We start from the raw sequence: 20,918 nt of genomic DNA, 5'->3' as shown, positions 1-20,918 counted from the left end.
CTTTCACAAAACCCTAATTGATGATCAAGATACACATATATCCATGGTGTACAGAAAGTGAGTTTATTATTATATTTATATGAAGGATATATAATTGATGGTTAATTATATTAATTAATTTATTGGGACTAATTTTATTATATATATAAATATATATATACAAGTGCATCAATTAAATTTGGCATTTTTATTATAACATGATGTTCATGTTAATTTTATTAATCATTAATTATTCTCCCCAACTTTATGTAATTACAAGAACAATTTGAAGCCCATTATTGTTTCATAATTAGTTCTATTGTACTATTAAGTATTATTTGTGAATTAATTAATTCTGATCTTTTAGTAATCGCACGTACGAATCTTTAACGGCGTTCTTCGTTTTCTATAAACTAATTAACTCGAACCGGGAAGCTGCATTTATCATCAATGTTTGGTGCGACGAGCCTTTCTTTGTCGTCTTTCCTTCTTTTTTTTTCTTATAATAGTTAGTTTCACGAATTAATGCAAACGAATAAATTTGATATGTTTTTAATCGGCATTCCTCTTGCTATTATCATCTTATCTTCTTGAGTGATTTTGTTGGGAAAGTATTTTAATTTGATATTTGAATAAAGTGATCAAAATGTGATGGATGGATGTGCTCATTTTTTATACGTTGTACTTTTAGTCGATACATCAGCGGAGCCAGTATTTTAAATTTGAGGGAGCCGTTAATTCTATTGTACACATACAAAATGTTTATATTTTAATATAATAGAGATTTAAAAGATGTTGGGAGGTCACGGCTCCTAACCCTATGTTGGCTCCAGCACTGGGTGCCGATCACAAAATCATTTACGATTTTTTGAAAGAAAAATATGAAGGTTAGAATTGCATCAAAAGATTTTTTTTTTTTGTTTTAAATGTGCTTTCTTGTTTGTGCATTTACATCTTCTTTGCAATTAGCTCCATTTAACAATTAAATTGAAATTATGACGGAGTACTCTGATTTTCAGAAACACGTGTACACCCCACGTGTGTTATATATGCACATGGACAACATTAATGGGTGCAATATTTTCTAAGTCTTTCCTTGCATAATAACCTTAGCATTGATTGCATTGATAGGAGCACAAAGTTGGTTCCCGTTATTTCTATGCTACATCAGGTGAAGACTACATTGGGTGTTTTTTTACTGTTGATCTACACACACCACATATTTTCATGCTACACGAAGACTACATCGGGTGATTTTTTACTGTTGATCTACACACATCAATATGAGTGTGTGTGTTTGTGTATATATAAATAGTAAATATCTACCAGCTGTATTTCACCCAGTGTAGCATAGATAGATACGAGTTCCTTGTCATGCATGTCACTAAAAAATACCTTCATTTAATTATCATTTTAGGAAAATATTTAGTCCATGGTATTTTTGCAGAAGTTTTTAATGGGAAAATTGGTATCTAAATTCATATAATTATTAGAAAATTAGAATCTTCTACACAAATAGTTTGAAAATTAAAATATATTTCCAAAATGTACAACTTTAAATTTAGCTGACAAAAACCGATTTTTTTTTTGTTTTGTTAATAACAAATGAACTCGCAGTCAACCATATATGTGCAAGTGCCAAGAGCACTTGGTAAACTCTCTCGTGCCATAACCTAAAAATTACACGAAATATATAATTCACATTACACATAAGTCACAATGTGTGATAAATTAGACCTAAAAGACGTTATCGAGGAATTCGAACTTGGAATATTTGACTCTGCATTTTTTTCGATATTTGTGTTAGTACCCAAATAAACATGCACCGCAAAAGGTTAAAAACATGGTTGGGCCCAATAATGTTTGGTCTAGTCCAATTGTAGTTCCCAATCCAACTTGATCCAATTCTATTTTAGACCAAATTTGTTTGGGCAACAACCCATTACTTTGCTTGTTGACCGTTGACTCCAAAAAGTTTCCAATGTGCACTTAATTTAATATTCTAAAATGATAAATACAGGACGAGTTTTAATTAGTGCATGTCAATTTTAATTATCTTTTAATCTCATTCTACGCATTTATCATCTAACTTTATTGTTCTAAATAAAATTCTTACACTTAACTCTCATATTTTTATTACATTTAGTGTTGAATTACTACATTTAACCTAGGTCTTTGAACTTTTAGAATCAAATTGAGGGAAAACCACTAAACTCATAATTTGTTCATAGATTTGTCATGAAATATAAAGTTTTTTACTTAGAGTGAAGAGTTTTTGCCGATATTTGAGGATTAAAAACACATAAAATAATGATGGAATAGTTCGACATAGGAAAGCTTTACAAATCCAGAAAAATGAGCGTATACATCTTCGATGGATACTAGTCTGAATTATGTTAAAATTTGATAAACTCGTGTTTTAATGATTAATAAATACGATACTCTGGCAAAAATAAAGGTTTTACAGAAAAAACAGAATTGGTCCTAAATTTTAATTTATTTAATAAAATATCCAACGTTTACTAAAAAACGTCCTGTATTTATCAAATCCCTTTAATAATTCAACAAGAAACAAAAAATGATGTTGTAGTCGAGGTATATAACTAGTGAAGAAATTGACCTGTTAATCAAACTTAGACGCAAACACTAACACACATTGCACATACTAAAGAGTAAAGTAAAGTGTGTGTAAATGTATGTACATATTGTTTAGAACACACTCAATTAGGTGTAATTGGGACAAAATTATTTCGAAAAATCGGTGAAATGAATGAACATTATTACATAACATGATTAATGAATATGTTTAAAAACAAAGTTAAGAGTCTCTAATTAGTATTTGAACATGACCACCTAACTACTTAACTAATCATTAATATTATCTCACTTAAAAGACTTGATTGCAAGAGATTAGCATTTAGCAATTTGCAATGGCAAAGGACCAAATTTATACGAAATATATAAATATTAATTTTTTTTAATAAAATACACTTAATAATTTAACTCAACAACTCGAATAGTCGTAACTATATTATTTGACATAGTTTAAACATTTGTTAAATAATTTATACTTATTCTTGCATTTGTCACAACATATAGTTTATATATTTGTTGAATCTTTATACTTATGCTTGATCAATTATATTAGTTTAGCTGTGCTCGTCAGGGCGAATTAATGTACACATTGTATAATATGCCCCGTTTTTAGTAAAATTTTAAACTCGCATTTGTTATATCCTAAAAATAAATTGTGGCCAAACAAAAAAAATATTGTACTCATAAAATAAGGCTTAATTCCACTATGCACCCCCGAAATGCACTATTTTGGCACTTTACACCCCGAAAAATTATTTATGGCACTTTGCACCCTCAAAATACATTTAATCATTCAAAATGCACACTGCTCTATTTTCCGGCGTTAGACAAATTTTCTTATTGTCAACCGGGGTACTTTGTTCTCTTCATCGACCTTTTCTTTGGGGTGCAAAGTGCTAATGTATTTTCAAGGGTATAAAGTGTCAAAACTAATTTTCGAGGGTGCAAAGTGAAATTAAGCCATGAAATAATCCTATGACATATGTTAATGATGACGTGTGAGTGAGACACAGTGCGACCAAAGTCAAATACCACTAGAAGAAATTTTGGTCCCAATCAAAAAATGTTTTGAAAATCCACAGATTTTGAGACATACATAAATAAATCTTAGGCATAAATATTTATTTAATTTAATTCAATTTAATTTAGTCGAACTACCTGAATCAGTACACTGCATCTAGGAACTAACGACTTTTCAAATATTTAATTAAATAGAGAATTAATCCCAAATGACAGTAGAAGACACGATTAATGATGTCACTAGTGACGTATGAAGTAAAATTTTGATTTAAAAAAGGCTGCAGATATTTGCAAGACGAAAATTACTAAGTTCAAGACCTTACTTCATGCAAGACCAAAATATAAATAAATTTACTAAGATCAAGACTGGAAATTACAAATATAACCCCAATAATAATTTAGATATTATTAATTTAAATTAAGCTAATTGCTATTGCAAGACCAAAAAAAAATATACAAAAAAAAGAATAAAAAAAAAGGAAAAAAAAGAGGGAACTCACTCCCCCAACAAAACACCAACATCTTCTTCTTCACCTTCATTTTACACATTTTTTTCCACAAAAAAATCTTCCATATTCTCCAAAACCCTTATCACATAAAACCCTCAAATCTTACTAAAACTTGAAAAGAAGGACATTATGGATACACAAGACATAAATATGAAGGATTCTAAGGTCGAAGAACACAAAGATGTAAGAAATATTCTACTTTGAGATCGTTTTTCTCGTTTTTCGCACCTCATTTCACGGACAAAAAATTCGACATGTACAGGTCGAAATATCCGCTTTATATCGACACAGTAGTGTCGAAATATCCGCTTTATATCGACACAGTAGTGTCGAAAATTTCAAAATAATTCGACACTCCTTAACTGTCGAATTATATTGAAATTTTCGACATTATGGTGTCGATATTAAGCGGATATTTCGACCTGTACATGTCGAATTTTTTGCGGATATTTCGACAACGGACTTCAACGGCGACGGGGAGGTGGTGGACTTCAACGGCGACGGCGACGGCGACGGGGCGACGACGACGGGGCGACGGCGACGGGGCGACGACGACGGGGCGACGGCGACGGGGCGACGACGACGGGGCGACGGCGACGGGGCGACGGCGACGGGGCGACGATGATTTTTTTTTTTTTCTTCTTCCCTTCTTCCCTCCTCGTTTTTCAATTCTCAATTCAATTTCTTTTTTCTTTCCTTTTTTATTAATTTTTCTTTTTTAAATTGGTCTTGCAAAAGGAAATTAATAAAATAATTTTTTTTTGTTTGTATTTTATTAAGGTTATTATAGTCTTTTTATACTGAATTTAATAAAAAAAATTAATTTGGTCTTGCCCTAAGTAATTTTCGTCTTGCAAATAGTCGCTGCCTTAAAAAAATATTAATTCAAATCATATTCTAGATATTATAGATTACCAAGTGGTATTAGAAAAAAAAAAATTCAAGTATATTGTACAATATTGGATCAATTTTTCTCAATATTATTTTAACTATACTCAATATAATCAATTTTGAAAAAGATAGATATTCTCTTATTTTGGTCACTAACACTACAAGTTACAACAAATAAACTTTAAATTCACAAAATTTACTAATAATCCCTACCAGGAGTGGTCTAGCGGTTGGAGTAAGTTAGTTTATATAAATTGACTTACATTCGATACCTCGTCGCACTTGCACTCGATATGGGCTATCTCACCTATATAGGTCTCGTCCAAGTGAAATAAGACCAATTATTTTTTCGTCGGGATTAACATCTATGAAGTTACGTTGTTTTCTAGAGGGTTGTTCAAATTATATTTGCCATCATTGTTACGAGAATTCACCTAGATTTTGCATTTTTCGGATGATTTCACTCACCATCTAATATTTTGTTCACAATATTTTTTCTTTTTTAAAATATATTTATTCAAAATAATAATAATAATAATAATAATAATAATAATAATAATAATAATAATAATAATAATAATAATAATAATAATAATAATAATAATAATAATAATAATAATAATAATAATAATAATAATAATAATAATAATAATAATAATTTCATAAATTAATATTAGTTTATTAATAAGTTAATATTTTGCTAAATTAAGTGAATTATGTCGCTCTTAACTGTATTAATTTATTAAAGTTTAATTATATTGTTGTAAATCTAATATTATAAATTATAAAATATATCAGATTTTTTTTATTTTTTTTTATTCTATATGTAACCACATGGAACAAGAGCATGAAGTGTACATATTGAACACCCAAAATAAATTGTATTGGCAAATTACGACCACCCCTGAGATAATGTCAAATTGCGAAAACACCATTCATGTTTGCATAATTACAAACACTCCATTAACTATGTATTATCTTATATAAAAACCCTTCCAATTGATAAATATAGGGGCGCTCATTCAGTAAAATTGTATAAAAATTGCCAAAATTTCACATAGTTCGGCCTTTTAGTTGGATAAATAACTGAATAACCAAAATTTCATTAAAACTAATTAAAATTTTGATTTTATTTTTTATTTTTTAAATTAATTTTAGTTTAAATACTAATATTACATATATAAAAAATAAAATAAAACTGAATACCACACCGAATTAACGGTTCGGTAATCGGCATATACGAATTTTCGTTCGGTTTGATTCGATCGATTTACCGACTAGATGACACTAAAAAAAATATTTTGACTGGCAACACTTACTTTTCACATAGTAAGGCAAAAAGTGTTGTCACTATGCTTGTCACTAATAGGGTGTCGCTAATGTTCTATAGTGACAATTAGGGCTGGAAAATAATTACCGCCTACCGAATACCACGGTATACCTACCAAACAATACCGAAAAATTACCGAAACTTCGGTAACCATTACATTTGGTACGGTATTAGTACCGTACCACTATTATACGGTACGGTAGCGGTATTGTATTTCAGTACCATGGGAATACCGTACCGTACCACAAATTTGAATTTTATAATTTAATTAATGTATATTTATTTTATATTGGTTAATAATTAACTAAAATTAAAATTACTACATAAAATAAATAGGTCGAAACTTAAAAAAGTTAAAATACAGTTCTTAAAAAAATATGAGAAAACATTGAAGCTTAGTGCAACAAAAAAACGTACATCCCATTTGGTTTTCACTGAAATAATAGAGCTGCAAATTGAGATTGGAAAAAAAGATCATGACTCTAGTAATCTTATTTTGCAAGGTGTCACTAAATCAATGAAGTTAAAGTTTGATAAATATTGAAGGAGCTTTGAAAAATTGAATAAGATCATATAAATAGCCAATGTTCTTGTTTAAAGTATTGTGTTTTTATAAAGATCGTCTTCAAAGTATAACAAATTAAAATTAACGGTAGAGTACCATATACCGATATACCGTACCGAAAGTAACGGTATACCGAATAACGGTATACCGCACTTGTTGGTACGGTAACGGTATCGAATTTTTCAATACCATATAATTTGGTAGGTACACGGTATTGATCAAAATATTCGGCAACCGTACCGAAACCACCCCTAGTGACAATAAATAAGGATTAAATGACAACAAAAAGAGCTATTAGTGACAACAACAAAAATATTGTCACTTAATGTATGCATAAGTGATGACAACTTTTGCATTTGTCACAATTGAGGTGTCGCTAATGTAACTTTTTCTTGTAGTGTGGACACCCCTGGGTAAATTTGACATTGTAAGGGTGGATGTGTAAGATAATCCATGATTGGAGGGGATAATTGTAAATATGCAAATAAGAGGGGTTTGTTCGTAATTATGCCTTAGCTTAGAGGTGGTCCTTGGCCTAAATTGTATATATATATTTTTCGAATAATAAATTGTATGAATTAGCGGACGATTTAATTAATTAATTTATTTATTTGAACAAAAGTGCGTCTATGTTCTGTTAATGTAAAACCCCTTTAGACCCCACCCCCCTACGACCACCCTACCCCCCTTAGATCTTCTCTCTCTCTACTCTCTCTCTACAGACTACAATACGTACAATTTATTATTCTCTCTCTCCATATATTTCTTCGAATTCTCTCTTCTCGTACCATTTCTTTCCTTTTTGCTTCTTCTTCTTCGCATTGCAAAACGACGACGTTCACTTCACTTCTCCCTCTCTCTACGATCGAGTTTCCAAACACTCTCTCTCTCTCTCTCTCTCTCTCTAGAGAAACACCATGAAAGCTCTGATTATTTATCATCTTTGCACACATTGCTTAGATAAAAGTACATATGAAGGATCTTAACCCTGATTTTTGCCTCTTTTGATTTTGGATTTTTTTTATTTTTTTATTTATGTAATATAGTTTAAATGTTTGTACTACGAATTCATGGATTCGTCATTGGATTTTGATTTTCTCGAGCAGCGGTGTCGGATTTTGCATTGGCCGATGATTTCTGCGCAGTTTTCGGATGCACATATGATCTGAAGAATTAGTTTGTCCGAATTTTATATATCAGGTACAATTTCTTTTTTTCCTGCTTCCATTTTTTTATTCGCTTTCAATTAATTTTCGTTTGTTGGGTTTTCTATTACTTTATTTGTTTGTTTATGAATTCTCGCATTCTTTGTGATTAAGATCAATCCGACGTCGTATTAGCTCAATTACAGCTAAGAAAGGCAGTAGTTGAATATTATATTGGCGGCGGGTTAACGGGTCGGGTCTTTTTGTTTCATACATTTTTCCGAACAAAGAAATCAACCAATGCCAAAGATTCTGTTGTGACATTATGCAATACAATGTCAATAAAAAACCATTGGCATCATCTACTCTGTTGCTCCTCCTAATATCACTCCTCCTTTCAATCTCGACCGCCGACGAAAACGGGCCCCGCTGCAACTGCGACGACGACGACGAAGAGGATCGTTTCTTCAGCATCGAGAATATCCTCGAATGCCAAAGAATCAGCGATTTATTGATTGCGGCAGCGTACTTCTCAATCCCAATCGAGCTGCTCTACTTTGTGAGCTGCTCGAACGTTCCTTTCAAATGGGTGCTTTTCGAGTTCATCGCATTCATAGTACTCTGCGGAATGACTCACTTGCTCAACGGGTGGACTTACGGGCCCCACTCGTTCCAGCTCATGCTTGCGCTCACCGTTTTCAAGTCGCTAACGGCTTTGGTTTCTTTCGCCACGGCTATAACACTCGGAACGCTAATCCCGTTATTGCTCAAGGTGAAGGTGAGGGAGTTCATGCTGAAGAAGAAGGCTTGTGATCTCGATCGAGAAGTAGGGCTTATCAAGAAGCAGACGGAAGCCGGGTTGCACGTGCGTATGCTTACGCAAGAGATACGTAAATCGCTCGATCGACACACTATTTTGCACACCACTTTGGTCGAGCTTTCGAAGACGCTCGGTTTGATGAATTGTGCGGTTTGGATGCCGAGCGAGGGTAAAACCGAAGTGAATCTAACCCACGAATTGAAAAATCTGAATTCGTCGAGCGTTTATAATTTAATTAAAAAAACCATCCCGACTAACGATCCCGATGTGAGAGAGATTGAAAGAAGTGACAGGGTGAAGATTCTTGATTCCGATTCTGCCCTTGCGGTTGCTAGCGGTGGTGGTGGTGGTGGTGGTGGTTCTGTGGCGGCGATTAGGATGCCGATCCTTCGTGTTTCGAATTTCAAAGGTGGGGCCCACGAGATGGTCCCCGAATGCTACGCTATACTCGTGTTGGTTAACGGACACGATAGAAATTGGAGCGATCAAGAACTCGAGATAGTGGAGGCGGTGGCCGACCAAGTCGCGGTGGCTCTGTTGCACGTGTCGATTCTCGAAGAATCTCAACTCATGAGAGAGAAACTCGCCGATCAAAATCAAGCCCTCCAACAAGCCAAAGAGGACGCAATAATGGCGAGTGGGGCCCGCAATGCGTTTCAGAAGGGAATGAGTAACGGGTTGAGAAAGCCCATGCACTCGATTGTCGGCTTGTTGTCGTTATTACAAGATGACGAGAACTTGAGTAACGAGCAACAGCTTCTGGTCGACACAACGGTTAAGACAAGCAATGTTCTCTCGACATTAATAACCAACAACGGAAGGCTATTATTCCCTTTGGATATAAAGTCTTTCCCGTTTCATTCTACGCTACGAGAAGTTGCTTGCCTATCAAAATGCCTATGTGGTTATCGGGGTTACGATTTCGCGGTCGAAGTCGATAAGTCGTTGCCGGATCATGTGAGTGGAGACGAGAGGAGGGTATTTCAGGTAATTTTGCATATGGTTGGTAATCTTTTGAACGGGGGCGAAGGGGGCGGCGGTTTTCTTGTGCTACGGGTTTCTTCGGGTGGTGGGAGCAAGGGGGGGTGGAACGAGCAAAGGTGGGGCCCGTGGAGATCGAACTCGTCATCCGACGGCTATGCTTACGTCAGGGTTGAAGTTTGTGTTCGTCGTGGTGGTGGTTTTAAGGCGGAGGAGATGCTTTCGATTGTTCCGCATGAGGAGAGCATGAGCTTTAGTGCATGCAAGAAGCTAGTTCAGGTTTGTCTGTGGATTTATTATTGCATTTAGTACCCCCTTTATTACACCTAATTGCTAAAAAGCTCCCTGTGTAATAGATATTAGCAAAATAACCCCTATGATGCATGTTTTTCAGAACACAACCCCCTAAATGGTGCGTTTGTGATCTAGCATCTTCATTTATTTATTTATCCTAGAAATAATGTGATGCTATGTGCTAAGGTCTCGAATCTCGATTGATTGCCGAGATAAGATCATACAATTTTATGGTGATCGAAGACACGATTTTTCAATAATCGGTTTCGCAATAAATAAAATATCCGACACGATCCAATTATTTGATTTAATTTTATAAAGCTAGAAATTTGATGTCGTCGTAAACTGTGGAACTTAACGTTGTCTTTTTCCCATAGCTAATGCATGGCCACATTTGGGAAACATCAAATCCGGAGTGCTTCGACAAAAGCATGGCTCTCGTACTCCGATTTCAGATCAGGCGATCCAGTATTATAACCGGAATATCCTCCTCCGACCAACACGGGGAATATTCTTCTTCCGATCAGCATTCGTACTCAATCTTGAGAGGCCTCAAAGTTATTCTTGCCGACGCGAGCGATGTGAATAGAGCCGTCACTCGAAAACTGCTCGAGAAACTGGGGTGCGTTGTCGTGTGTGCAGTCTCGTCGGGAAACGAGTGCGTGGGCGCTCTAATTAGTGGCGCCAATCCCGTTATTTCTTCGTGCGAGATCGTGATCGTCGATCTCGACTTGCCCGATTTGGACGGCTATGATGTGGCCGCGAGGATTCGAAAGTATCGGAGCGGTTCTAATTGGCCGTTGACTGTGGCGTTGACCGCGAGTGGAGATGGAGAGACGAGGGAGAGATGTTTGCGGGTCGGAATGAATGGGTTTATTGAAAAACCCGGTTCGTTTCGAGATTTTGGCTGTGAGCTCAAGAGGGTCTTGATGCAGGCAAATAGACTATTGCCCTGTTAATTTGAATAACATTTACAAAGGCAAATTTCATACACAAACAATAAATCAAACAATTAATCAAAATGGTATATAGAAATTGTTCATCTTCTTCCTTCATTTCATTTCTTTTTATGCTATATATATATATATATATATATATATATATATATATATATATATATATATATATATATATATATATATATATATATATTCTCAGGGTTGTTTTATTTATTTTAGAATTAATATAACATCAATTATTAGTAAATAACAACAAAATAAAAAATATTATTTTAAATTTGAAGGTTGTATCGTTGTTAATTTCGAAGGTCTTTTATGAAATACACCGGATATATTTTTATCATTCAATATACACATAAATACGCACATAATTTGTGTGCATATATATATATATATATATATATATATATATATATATATATATATATATATATATATATATATGCATGTTGTTGGGAGAAATGTGACTTTTTGTTGAAGATTTTTTTTTAATACATATCATGTTTTCTATAATTTATTTTTGTGAATAAAGTATTACAAATGTATAAGCATGCATGAATAGGAGTACAATTTTTTTTTTCTTCCCTTTATTTTTCTTTGACATATAGTCCATGTGGGGACCACTTATAGCTTATCTCCATAACCCCATTATTCCATAATTTAAGAGATGATATTTATCGTCGTAAAAGATAGTCCGGCGATTAGAGAAAATGAGTTTGTATCAAGTGACTCAAGTTCGATTCGTGTTACTAATGAGCTTTTGTCACACCTAAACAGTCTAATATAATTTACGTCTGTAGTATATGATTTACAATTGTAGTAAGATCGATATTTCAAGATTTTGAACTCGATTCTTCTTAATAATACAAGACTTATATAGTACATTTTTTTGCAATTGAATTTACTTGAGAAAAAAATTTGCAAAATGAATTGGATCTTGATCATTTATCAATGTACTAAGGAATACATATCTTCTTGTAATATGGGCAACTCTTCCTAGGCACGTTTAATTATTTTTTTCATCTAATTTCCAACCACCACTTCTTGTCAATGCATAGTAAATTTATTTGTCTACTTGTCAAAAAAATATTAATTGTGACGAGGTTGGTGACTTCTTTGTCTATGATTGATGACATTTCAATTTTCATCATATATATATAGTAATAATATATTGCACACATTTGGAGAAGATATTTTTTTTATCAAGAGATTCAAATTTTCATTTCAAAAGATGATTTAAATTAGACTTTATTATAATTAATTAGTACTCCTGAATCATATCAAATTGCGAAAATATTACTCCGTATTATTTTATTAACAAAAAATTCATTATAGTTTAATATTTTTAGCAATCGATACCCCGGTTTAGGGGTTAAAAAAAAATGGGAGTTTTTTTGCCAATAAAATAAGGGTTAACTGCAAAAAATCTCCTAAACTTTGGAAATTTTAGCATTTTATCATCTGAACGGAAAAAGTTGCACAAGTATACCTGAACAGTGAACTCTATTATTTGTAGCACCGACGTCAAAATCGTCCAATTTTAGCCAAATTATTTCCTGAATTGCACACGTGCTACAAATTAGTAAGTTGAGGTATGGTCGTACAACTTTTTTCCGTTCAAGGGTAAACTGCAAAAAATTCCAAAGTTTAGGGGCCTTTTTGCAGTTAACCCATAAAATAATTGCAAGAAACCCTATAAATTATTCATTATTCTTGATATGGACTTACATACCATAGTAAGCAACTAAATGGTACCTGTCTAAAAAAATGAAATTAGAGAATAATTATTGAACCTTTAATAATTAGTAATAATTAATATTTTTTTTTGTACATAGAAAAACATTCTAGAAATTGAAGAATTAGGATCCACTTTTGTGCAAGGGGATCTGTATTCTGAAATTAAAATAATATTCTTTGATGGACAATGATTAATTTATTCAATATTATATCTATATTTTAATTTTTAATTTGTTTTAAACTGTAAACTAATCCAACTTGAGAGGGAGCATACTTTGAATCCAATCCAAAGTTGATTTATTTTTTACTTTTGGCTTTTAATGTAAAAAAATTGTGACCAAGGGCTCTGCATTTGGCCTCATAATTTAAATAATATACATTAAAAAAGTGCAATTGTTATATGAAAATTTGGAAGATTTCTACCCAACTTGGTAAAAAATAATAACATATTTGTGTCACTTAATAATGCAAATGTTGAATATCAAGATATGTTATGAATTTTTTGTTTTTTTTTTTTTCGACAAAAAATCCGTGGCTACAAATTATTATACAATTAATAGTTTCAATTTTAAGTGGAAATTTTATTTATCTGTTAAAATTAACCCTTTTGGTATAATATGGATAAATTAAAAAAAATTAAAATATATATTTTTTTAAATAAAGGAATTAAAGGAGTAACAAGGTGGTGGCTACAATGCAAGAATAATAGTTAATTGCTCCTCAAAGGTGATTCTTTCTTCTATTTTATTTGGTGGGATAAAAGACAAAAAATTCAAAGTTACAAACTAAGCACAATAAATATTTATTTATTTATTTAAAGAAAAAATCATGTGGATTTATATAAAATATGAGAGACAGAATAATACTCTTGGATTCTATAAGGATTAATTATTATTTTATAGTCAACATGCATCCCGGTCAGAAATTGACCATGCATTTGCATTTTTGTGTAATTGCATAATTACTTTCTTGTCTTATATGATTAAATATGATAAAGTGCTTAATCCGATAACAGTCAAATCAAATTTAAATGTGTTAGAAGGAAATAAAATAATGTTTGTTTGGTTTCTCGTGAATATATTTTATTTAGAACTGAAATCATGTTTGGAGGATAGATAAACTTTTGAAATTATTTTGTGAAAATCATGTTCTACACTTGAGTAATATTCAAATTTGCTGTTTGCAAACGCTTTTTGAAAGTGATTATGAGCATTTTTTGCTCATAATCTGTTTTCAGGTGTTTGCAAAATCAACTTATATTTTTTGCTTCTCTTAAAATAATCTGCTTTAAGCTATTTTTTTAAAAGCACTCCTAGCCCTGCTTTTCTCTTTAAGTTCATTTTCCAGAATATTTGCAAACACCCCTAACTATTAGAAATAAGACTTAAAGCTAACTTAACTCATTATCACTAACTTCTGTTTTTAAATAATCATTTGGAAACACCATCTTAATTATATATAACCATTAACTAAAATATATGAAAATGGAGCCCAACAAATTCGTGTTCGATGATACAAATAAAAAGTGATCCATCAGCAGGAATTTATTCAATTGGGCCGAACTACTTCATCCAAATTGGGTGATCACTGCCCCAAATTCTGATTGGGGGCGTTGACCCCCATTTTATTACAGCAGCCTTTTTTTTTCTTTATAAAATTTAAAAAATGTGATTTTATTGTTCATTTAAAAAGTTAAATATTGACAGTACTAGTATCCAAATCAATTAGCACCAGTGGTCTAGTGGTAGAATAGTACCCTGCCACGGTACAGACCCGGGTTCGATTCCCGGCTGGTGCATTTGTTTTGTAAACACTTTCAACTTTTTTAATTAATTTCTTGCAACACGCTTCTTTTTAATTGCACTTTCTTGTTAAACACGCTTCTTGAATTGCAATTTATTTACAGTTTTGCCATCATTAATCAACACACAATAAACCAATGTCAATTTTTTTCACAAAAGACATTTTTCATTTACAAAGAACAAGTGAACAACTATAATCTGCATTATCATTTCAATGCAGAAAGTTAAGATGAAGAAATAAATAAAAAATCAAATCAACACCAACACCAATAAATCAAAGTAATTAAAAAAATATTAAATATCAACATTTAAACCGTGGCCCCGAATCGATCTTCAGAGTCAAAACTACTCGAACAATCGATCATCGCATTTTGCTGCTGCTCGTACCGGCACATATAATTCAGACCAACAAGCACATCACACACAACCGCCTCCGTCTTTTCCCGATCCGCGAAATACAACGTTTGAACCAAAAGAACGTTAGTCCTCGTCACAATCTGCTGCTGCTCAAAGTTACGCTCGTTCTGCCACCTCATCGTATTGTACGCCAGCGGGGCGAGCCATCTCATCATAGAATCGAGCCTCCCCCTCCAATGGTGGGCCATAGGAGCCTCGTATATAAACAAGTCCGTGACATATGATCCCAAACTCGTCTTCAGTTTCGCCCTCAGACTGGTCGGGAGCATCTGGTATAAGTCGTCCCTAGCCTCGTCACCGACCAGGTGAGGGTATTTTAGTAATTTCTCCAAGACGATGATGATGTTGGCGTAGTGCAACGCTAAAGCCGATCCTCCTAGTGTTGTAGGAGGCAAACTACTACTCGGGCCGAACTTTTGATAATTTACCAAATTGCCCCTGGACTTGATCATGTGGTCTCGGATTGAACGATCACTATCGATGGCATCAATGAAGCTTGAAATTTGAACGCTTTCATCGTCGTCATCATCATAAGTAACATCATCATTATCATCATCGTCATCAACTTTGGAAGCCGAATTACAACACGAGAAATTGAAATCTCGTGGACGAAAAGAGCCTCGTCCGTTCTTGTGAAATTCCTCTTTTTCCCCTAAACGATGACTACAACCGTTTTTCGTAGATGAATGGGACTTTCTCAAGCTAGCATCCATTCGAAAACTCCCTCGGCCAACACTACTAACTCGAGACCTCGAAAGCGAAACCCTAGAAAAGTGTCCCCTCGACGAGCCACGAGCGTTATAATCTCCAACCACAACGTACAACCGCGCGTACACCGTACACACGGTTCTCGCCATAAGCTCGACAACCTTATCGTACGTGCGGTTCCAAAGCGAGACGCTCTTGAAATGGCGAACGTCTTGTTTCTGCCACGTCAGCTTCTGCTCGAGAGCCCTCCGGCTCTCGTCGAGGCCGTTCCGCTCGAACTTCTCGATAGCCGACTCGAGCTCGTTCACAACCTCCATCTCCGCGTACAAGGCGACGGTGGACCCCACGTACCGCTCCATTTTCTTGATCATAGAATCCATGTCCTTAACCAAGAAAGACAGCTCATCGATGCCGATAACGCCGGAGATGACGTCAGCATACACGTGCTCGAACCGCTGCAGCGCCGGGATCGTGCATTTCTTGCCTAACCGGGAGACGACGCCGGAGATTCTGGTCAAGTCGTCGAGTTTTTCTCGGAGGGATAGATTGAGGAGGTGGTGCTCGTCGTCGGAGATTAGGGTTTTGATCCCGTCGTCGGAGATTAGGGTTTGGTTCTTGAGTTTGAGGATTTCGTTTTCGGACAGGGATTTGTGGAGGTGGATGATTTTGGACATGGCGTTGGCGGCTTCGAAAGAGAGTATGCCGATGGTTTCATGAATCCCTTTTTTCTTGTTGGCTTTTTTTGAATTTCCCCTCACCTGATTACCCATCGATCTTCAGTAACCGCCGCCGCCGCCGCCGCCGGAATCTGGAATACTTGGTGTTTCTCTTCAGATTGGGTAGCGGTTTTCAGCCAGCTGAGACAAAGATTGTAACTTTAACTTGGTATACTGCGAAAATATAAATGGGAGTTTTGTGTGTGTATATGTGTGTGTGTGTGTGTGTGTGTGAGAGAGATTTGTAGTGATTTTTTTTCAAAAAAGTGGAGGGGCAGTTTGAAGAAGATGGGCCTCTCTTTTTTTTACGGTAAATTACGAAAAAACCCTATGAACTTCTGTTAAATTATGAAAAATACCATCATGTATTCGTAATTATCAAAATCCCCACGATGTTTATTTTCGTCTTGCACCGACTTTTGTAGACTGTAATTTTCACATAATTTTTTTGAGTCTATGGAATGTTGTCTGAAAAAATGTCGATTTTAACCATGTAGACGTGGCATCTATTTATGCTAATTTTCTAAAGCCAAAAGTTGCCCTTAGAGGGCGGGACATTTACACGGAATCTTTATTTTCCTTAAATAACATTTTTATAATTTTTTAATATTATTGTTACCACTCTGAGGGTAATTTTTGTCTTTAAAAAGTAGCATAAAGAAATGGCACGTCTGTGGAGGTAGAACTGGCATTTTTCGGGGCAATATTCAATGAACTCAAAAAGATTATGTGAAAAATTACACGGAAACAAATGTGGGATGATTTTGGTAATTACGGTTAGGTGGGGTGTTTTCATAATTTAGCATAACTTCATAGGGTTTTTATAATTTACTATTTTTAATTTTTTTTTTTTTCTTATTTGAATTTCATTGTGTGAGTCTTCTAATTTGTTTGGGGAGATACCATTTTGACATTTCTTGATCTTCTTTTCTCATGATTTAGCCACATGTTCAAATTTGAAACTAGTCTAAACATTTCAAGAAAAAAAGTTATTTTTATTATCCATATATTAAGATTAATTTGGCATTTGATTTGTTATATTTTGTATTTTCTCAAAGTTATATATGACATTGATAACCATAAAAAAAATGTTTGACTTTCGTTATTTGAATCAATATTAGGATTTAAATAAAATTTTATTTTTTAACAATAAGACAAAATTAGTTGGATCCCTTCTGCTCCATTTTGTTATGATTGAATCCACTGTCCATATATGGGGTTGCTCTACCTGCAAGTTTGACTTTTATAGAGTCAAAGTCAACTTATTTTATTCAAGGACAAAAGAAATGTTGCAATAAACAACAAGAGAATGAATAGTAGTTAAGTTAAACTAAAGGTCCTAACTTTAATCAAATTTACTTTTGTGGTGGAAAGTACTAAAGGTTCAAATTTTTAAGGTGTGTGGTGCAAATAAAGTATAATTAAAGGGTACAAGACAAACAATTATCCATTTCATAACTCTACTAATTTGTAAAATGTGTCTATGGATTAGATTGCTATTGAATGATTTAATAAATAAATAAATAAAAGGGACAAACTTTGCAAATAGGGACTACTCTAAATTATGAGTGGTGTTGTCAAAAAGTAATCCTCTATAGTTGGAGTAGTTGACTTTTGTTGTGGTAACAAACGAATCATCTTTATAACATTTGACCTTAAAGAGATCCCAAAGACAAGAACAAATGACAAAAGGACAATCTCTAACACCAAATCGATAGTTGCAGGTAACGTTTGGTTATCAAGTTAAGATTTTTATGAAGAAATGATTATTTTATCGGACTCTGAGATGTCCAATAAAAGTTTCCTAAAAAGCAAGATAAAGCGAGATAAGTCATAATAACATAGTAGGTTGACCCGACAAGTTATTCAAATACTAACCATCAAAGTCATATTATTTAGAGAATGACAATCATTTTAGAAGATGATTCACGTGAGATTATTGCAGCCATCAAAAGAAGATCAAAACTCACAAGCCGAATATAGAAATATCATTGAGGATATTAAACATATGGGTGAGACTCTTGCCGCTTTTAAAGTCCAACATATTGGGTAGATCACGAAGTATCGTCATTGTCTAAGAAATGTCTGTATAATTTGGGTGTTCTTCCTGTCTAGATTCAGTCAATCCTCTACTCTGAACATACATTACCAAGTGAACTTAAGCATAGAAAATGGACAAATTACGGCCATCCTCCGAGGTAAGGTCAAATTACGAAAAAAACTGCTCTTATTTGGGTAATTACAATCACCCCTCTCAACTATGTATTTTCTTACGGAAAAACTACTCTTTCAGTAGCTAAATTTGACATTATAAGAATGAACGTGTAAGAATATACATAGTTAAGAGAGGTGATTGTAATTACCCAAACATAAGGAGTTTATTCATAAATTGGGCCGTAATTGACCCTAGAATAATTGATAATTCACAAATTTTCATCATAGGTTGATTTTCTGTATATAAACAAACAAATTATTAGAATTTTTAGTATTTAATGTTGAAATTACGTTAGTCTCACAGTTCAGCATATATAATAGCATATCCTTGGAATCTTTATTTTCTTCTTTTTTGTTCCAATATATTCTTGGAATCATGAAGCAAATTCAAAGAGAGATTAATTTTCCAACAGTAGGGATGGCAATTTGATCCGCCCTGATGGATCCTCGCCTCGACCCACCTCGAAAAAAAAATGAGACGAGTATGGAGATAGATTTTCTTTTTATCGGGTACAAGGATGGGTTTGCCTAAACCCGCCCCGTACGCGCCCCGCATTATTTATATATATAATATATATTTATTAATTATTATATTAAATATAAATAATTAAATAGTAGTAATATATTAAATATTAGCTACAAATGGGGATTTTTAGGTTTCGATTTTATAATTAAATATTGGTTTGTTTTGAAATAAGCCTTTAAATTATAAGTAGATTGCATATTTATTTATTAAAAAAGAAAAAGAAAAAAAATAGACGGAGATTATTATCCGCCCCGGTACCTGTGGTTTTTAACCCGCCTCGATACTTGTGGGGATTTTATGGGGCAGGTATTGGGATTGCAAAACCCATCCCATACCCGCACCATTGCCATCCCTATCCAAGAGGCAAATACTTAAGAGAGATTAGCCTCAAACTAAATAGATACAAGTGTAAATAAATCGAGCTCGAACTTTAAACATCATTTTTGAGTCTCATTAGCAGAAGCGAATGGAGCTCAAATAAATTAATTTTCATTTGTATTTAGGGTAAATTACAATCACCCCTGAAGTCAGTTTTATTTACAAAACAATCCTCATTTTTCCATAATTACATTTATTCCCTTGTAATTTGTAAATTTCTTACATTAACACCCTGTTATAGGGGTGGTGGATGTAAGACATTATAAACCACATAGGGTTGGATGTAATTTCCCAAATGGAAGGGTTTTTTTTGTAATTGCACTTTAACTTCAGGGAGAATGTTGTAATTTACCCTTGTATTTATCATCAATTCTGAGATAAATAAGATATAATCGACTCGATTAAATTCGACTCCGTTGCTAATTAATTTACGTAGTGTTTGCAAATGATTTTTTAAAGTGATTATGAACTTTTTTTAGTTCAAATTCTATTTTTTTCAAACATTAAAAAGCTCATAATTATTTTGAAAAACGTTTACAATCAACGCCTTAAACTCAAACACAATTTTTAAATCTCCATACAAGTTCAAACAAATCTTGGTAGTATATATATATATATATATATATATATATATATATATATATATATATATATATATATATATATATATATATATATATAGCATGTGCTCAAAATTTTGCAAAAAAGCATGAGAATAATATATATCAACAAAAAAGGCTCCGGAAATTGTCATCTGTCTAAACTTCCTATACATACAAAGGGCAGAAACGGCGTCGGCTCGTAGCAGAACGGCGCCGCCGGGTGCTGCCACTTCTTCATAACCACCACCGGCTTCTCCGCCGCTGCCGCCGTCGACTCCTTAACCTCAGCTGTCGGATTATTGGAGGAGGGCGACTGAACCAACGGCGACAAAAGCGGTATCGCCACGTTCCAATCCGTCACCGGAGAGATCTGCAACGAAGCCGGCGCCCTCCTCTGCAGCCTGTTCGGCTGCCCACGCGCCGCCGAATTTCTACATCCAATATCCGCCATATATATATATATCAGATACAGATTTCTTCAGAAGAAAAAAAAAAGTAAAGAAAAATTGGACGAGAAAATTGCCCTAATTTTTCATTTGATGCTAGAAAAAGGGGGGAATTGGGGTGAGAAAAAGGTAGCATGGGGCGAGTGTATATATATATGTAAGGGGCGCGTGGATTACACGATTGGGACAAAAGAGTAATTACCAATTAAGAATCATAATTTTTCAGTCAAAGGCTATTTTCCTTTGACTCGGCTTGCCTAATCACAAGTGTTTTACTTGTTTTG

General features: G+C 33.9%; 4 protein-coding genes and 1 non-coding gene across 7 annotated transcripts in view; 3 read left to right on the top strand and 2 right to left on the bottom strand.

The window, feature by feature from the left end:
* The first annotated feature begins 7,607 nt into the window (after positions 1-7,607).
* LOC105962878 (ethylene receptor 2) lies at positions 7,608-11,175 on the top strand. 3 transcript variants are annotated; one of them, XM_088820683.1, is made up of 4 exons: positions 7,725-7,855; positions 7,996-8,089; positions 8,241-10,114; positions 10,507-11,175. In XM_088820683.1, the coding sequence occupies exons 3-4, from the start codon at positions 8,360-8,362 to the stop codon at positions 11,086-11,088; spliced, it is 2,337 nt and encodes a 778-aa protein (XP_088676809.1). In that variant the 5' UTR covers positions 7,725-7,855; positions 7,996-8,089; positions 8,241-8,359; the 3' UTR covers positions 11,089-11,175. The 3 variants fall into 3 exon arrangements, with proteins under 3 accessions (XP_088676807.1, XP_088676809.1, XP_088676808.1); XM_088820682.1 differs by having other exon boundaries at positions 8,209-10,114; XM_088820681.1 differs by having other exon boundaries at positions 7,608-8,089; positions 8,209-10,114.
* Positions 7,754-20,918, top strand: part of SYP111 (syntaxin of plants 111) — a 75,140-nt gene continuing 61,975 nt past the window's right edge. Inside the window, exon 1 of the mRNA XM_012987220.2 lies at positions 7,754-7,775. The gene's annotated coding sequence lies outside the window, so the exon portion shown is untranslated. The remainder of the gene's footprint in view (positions 7,776-20,918) is intronic.
* Positions 14,553-14,623, top strand: TRNAG-GCC (transfer RNA glycine (anticodon GCC)). The gene has a single exon. It is a non-coding gene; the product is annotated as a tRNA-Gly (tRNA).
* On the bottom strand, positions 14,758-16,707 carry LOC105962912 (protein PSK SIMULATOR 1-like). The gene has a single exon (XM_088820679.1). It carries the CDS (start codon positions 16,520-16,522, stop codon positions 14,936-14,938), a length of 1,587 nt encoding a protein of 528 aa, XP_088676805.1. The 5' UTR covers positions 16,523-16,707; the 3' UTR covers positions 14,758-14,935.
* On the bottom strand, positions 20,282-20,749 carry LOC105962913 (uncharacterized protein At4g14450, chloroplastic). Its single transcript, XM_088820385.1, has one exon. The coding sequence runs from the start codon at positions 20,637-20,639 to the stop codon at positions 20,337-20,339; it is 303 nt and encodes a 100-aa protein (XP_088676511.1). The 5' UTR covers positions 20,640-20,749; the 3' UTR covers positions 20,282-20,336.

The sequence above is a fragment of the Erythranthe guttata genome, chromosome 7, assembly GCF_056151865.1.
Source record: "Erythranthe guttata isolate IM_541 chromosome 7, IM_541, whole genome shotgun sequence".
NCBI lineage: Eukaryota > Viridiplantae > Streptophyta > Magnoliopsida > Lamiales > Phrymaceae > Erythranthe > Erythranthe guttata.
Note: the sequence above shows the minus strand (reverse complement) of the source record. Positions and strands in the feature narration are given on the sequence as shown.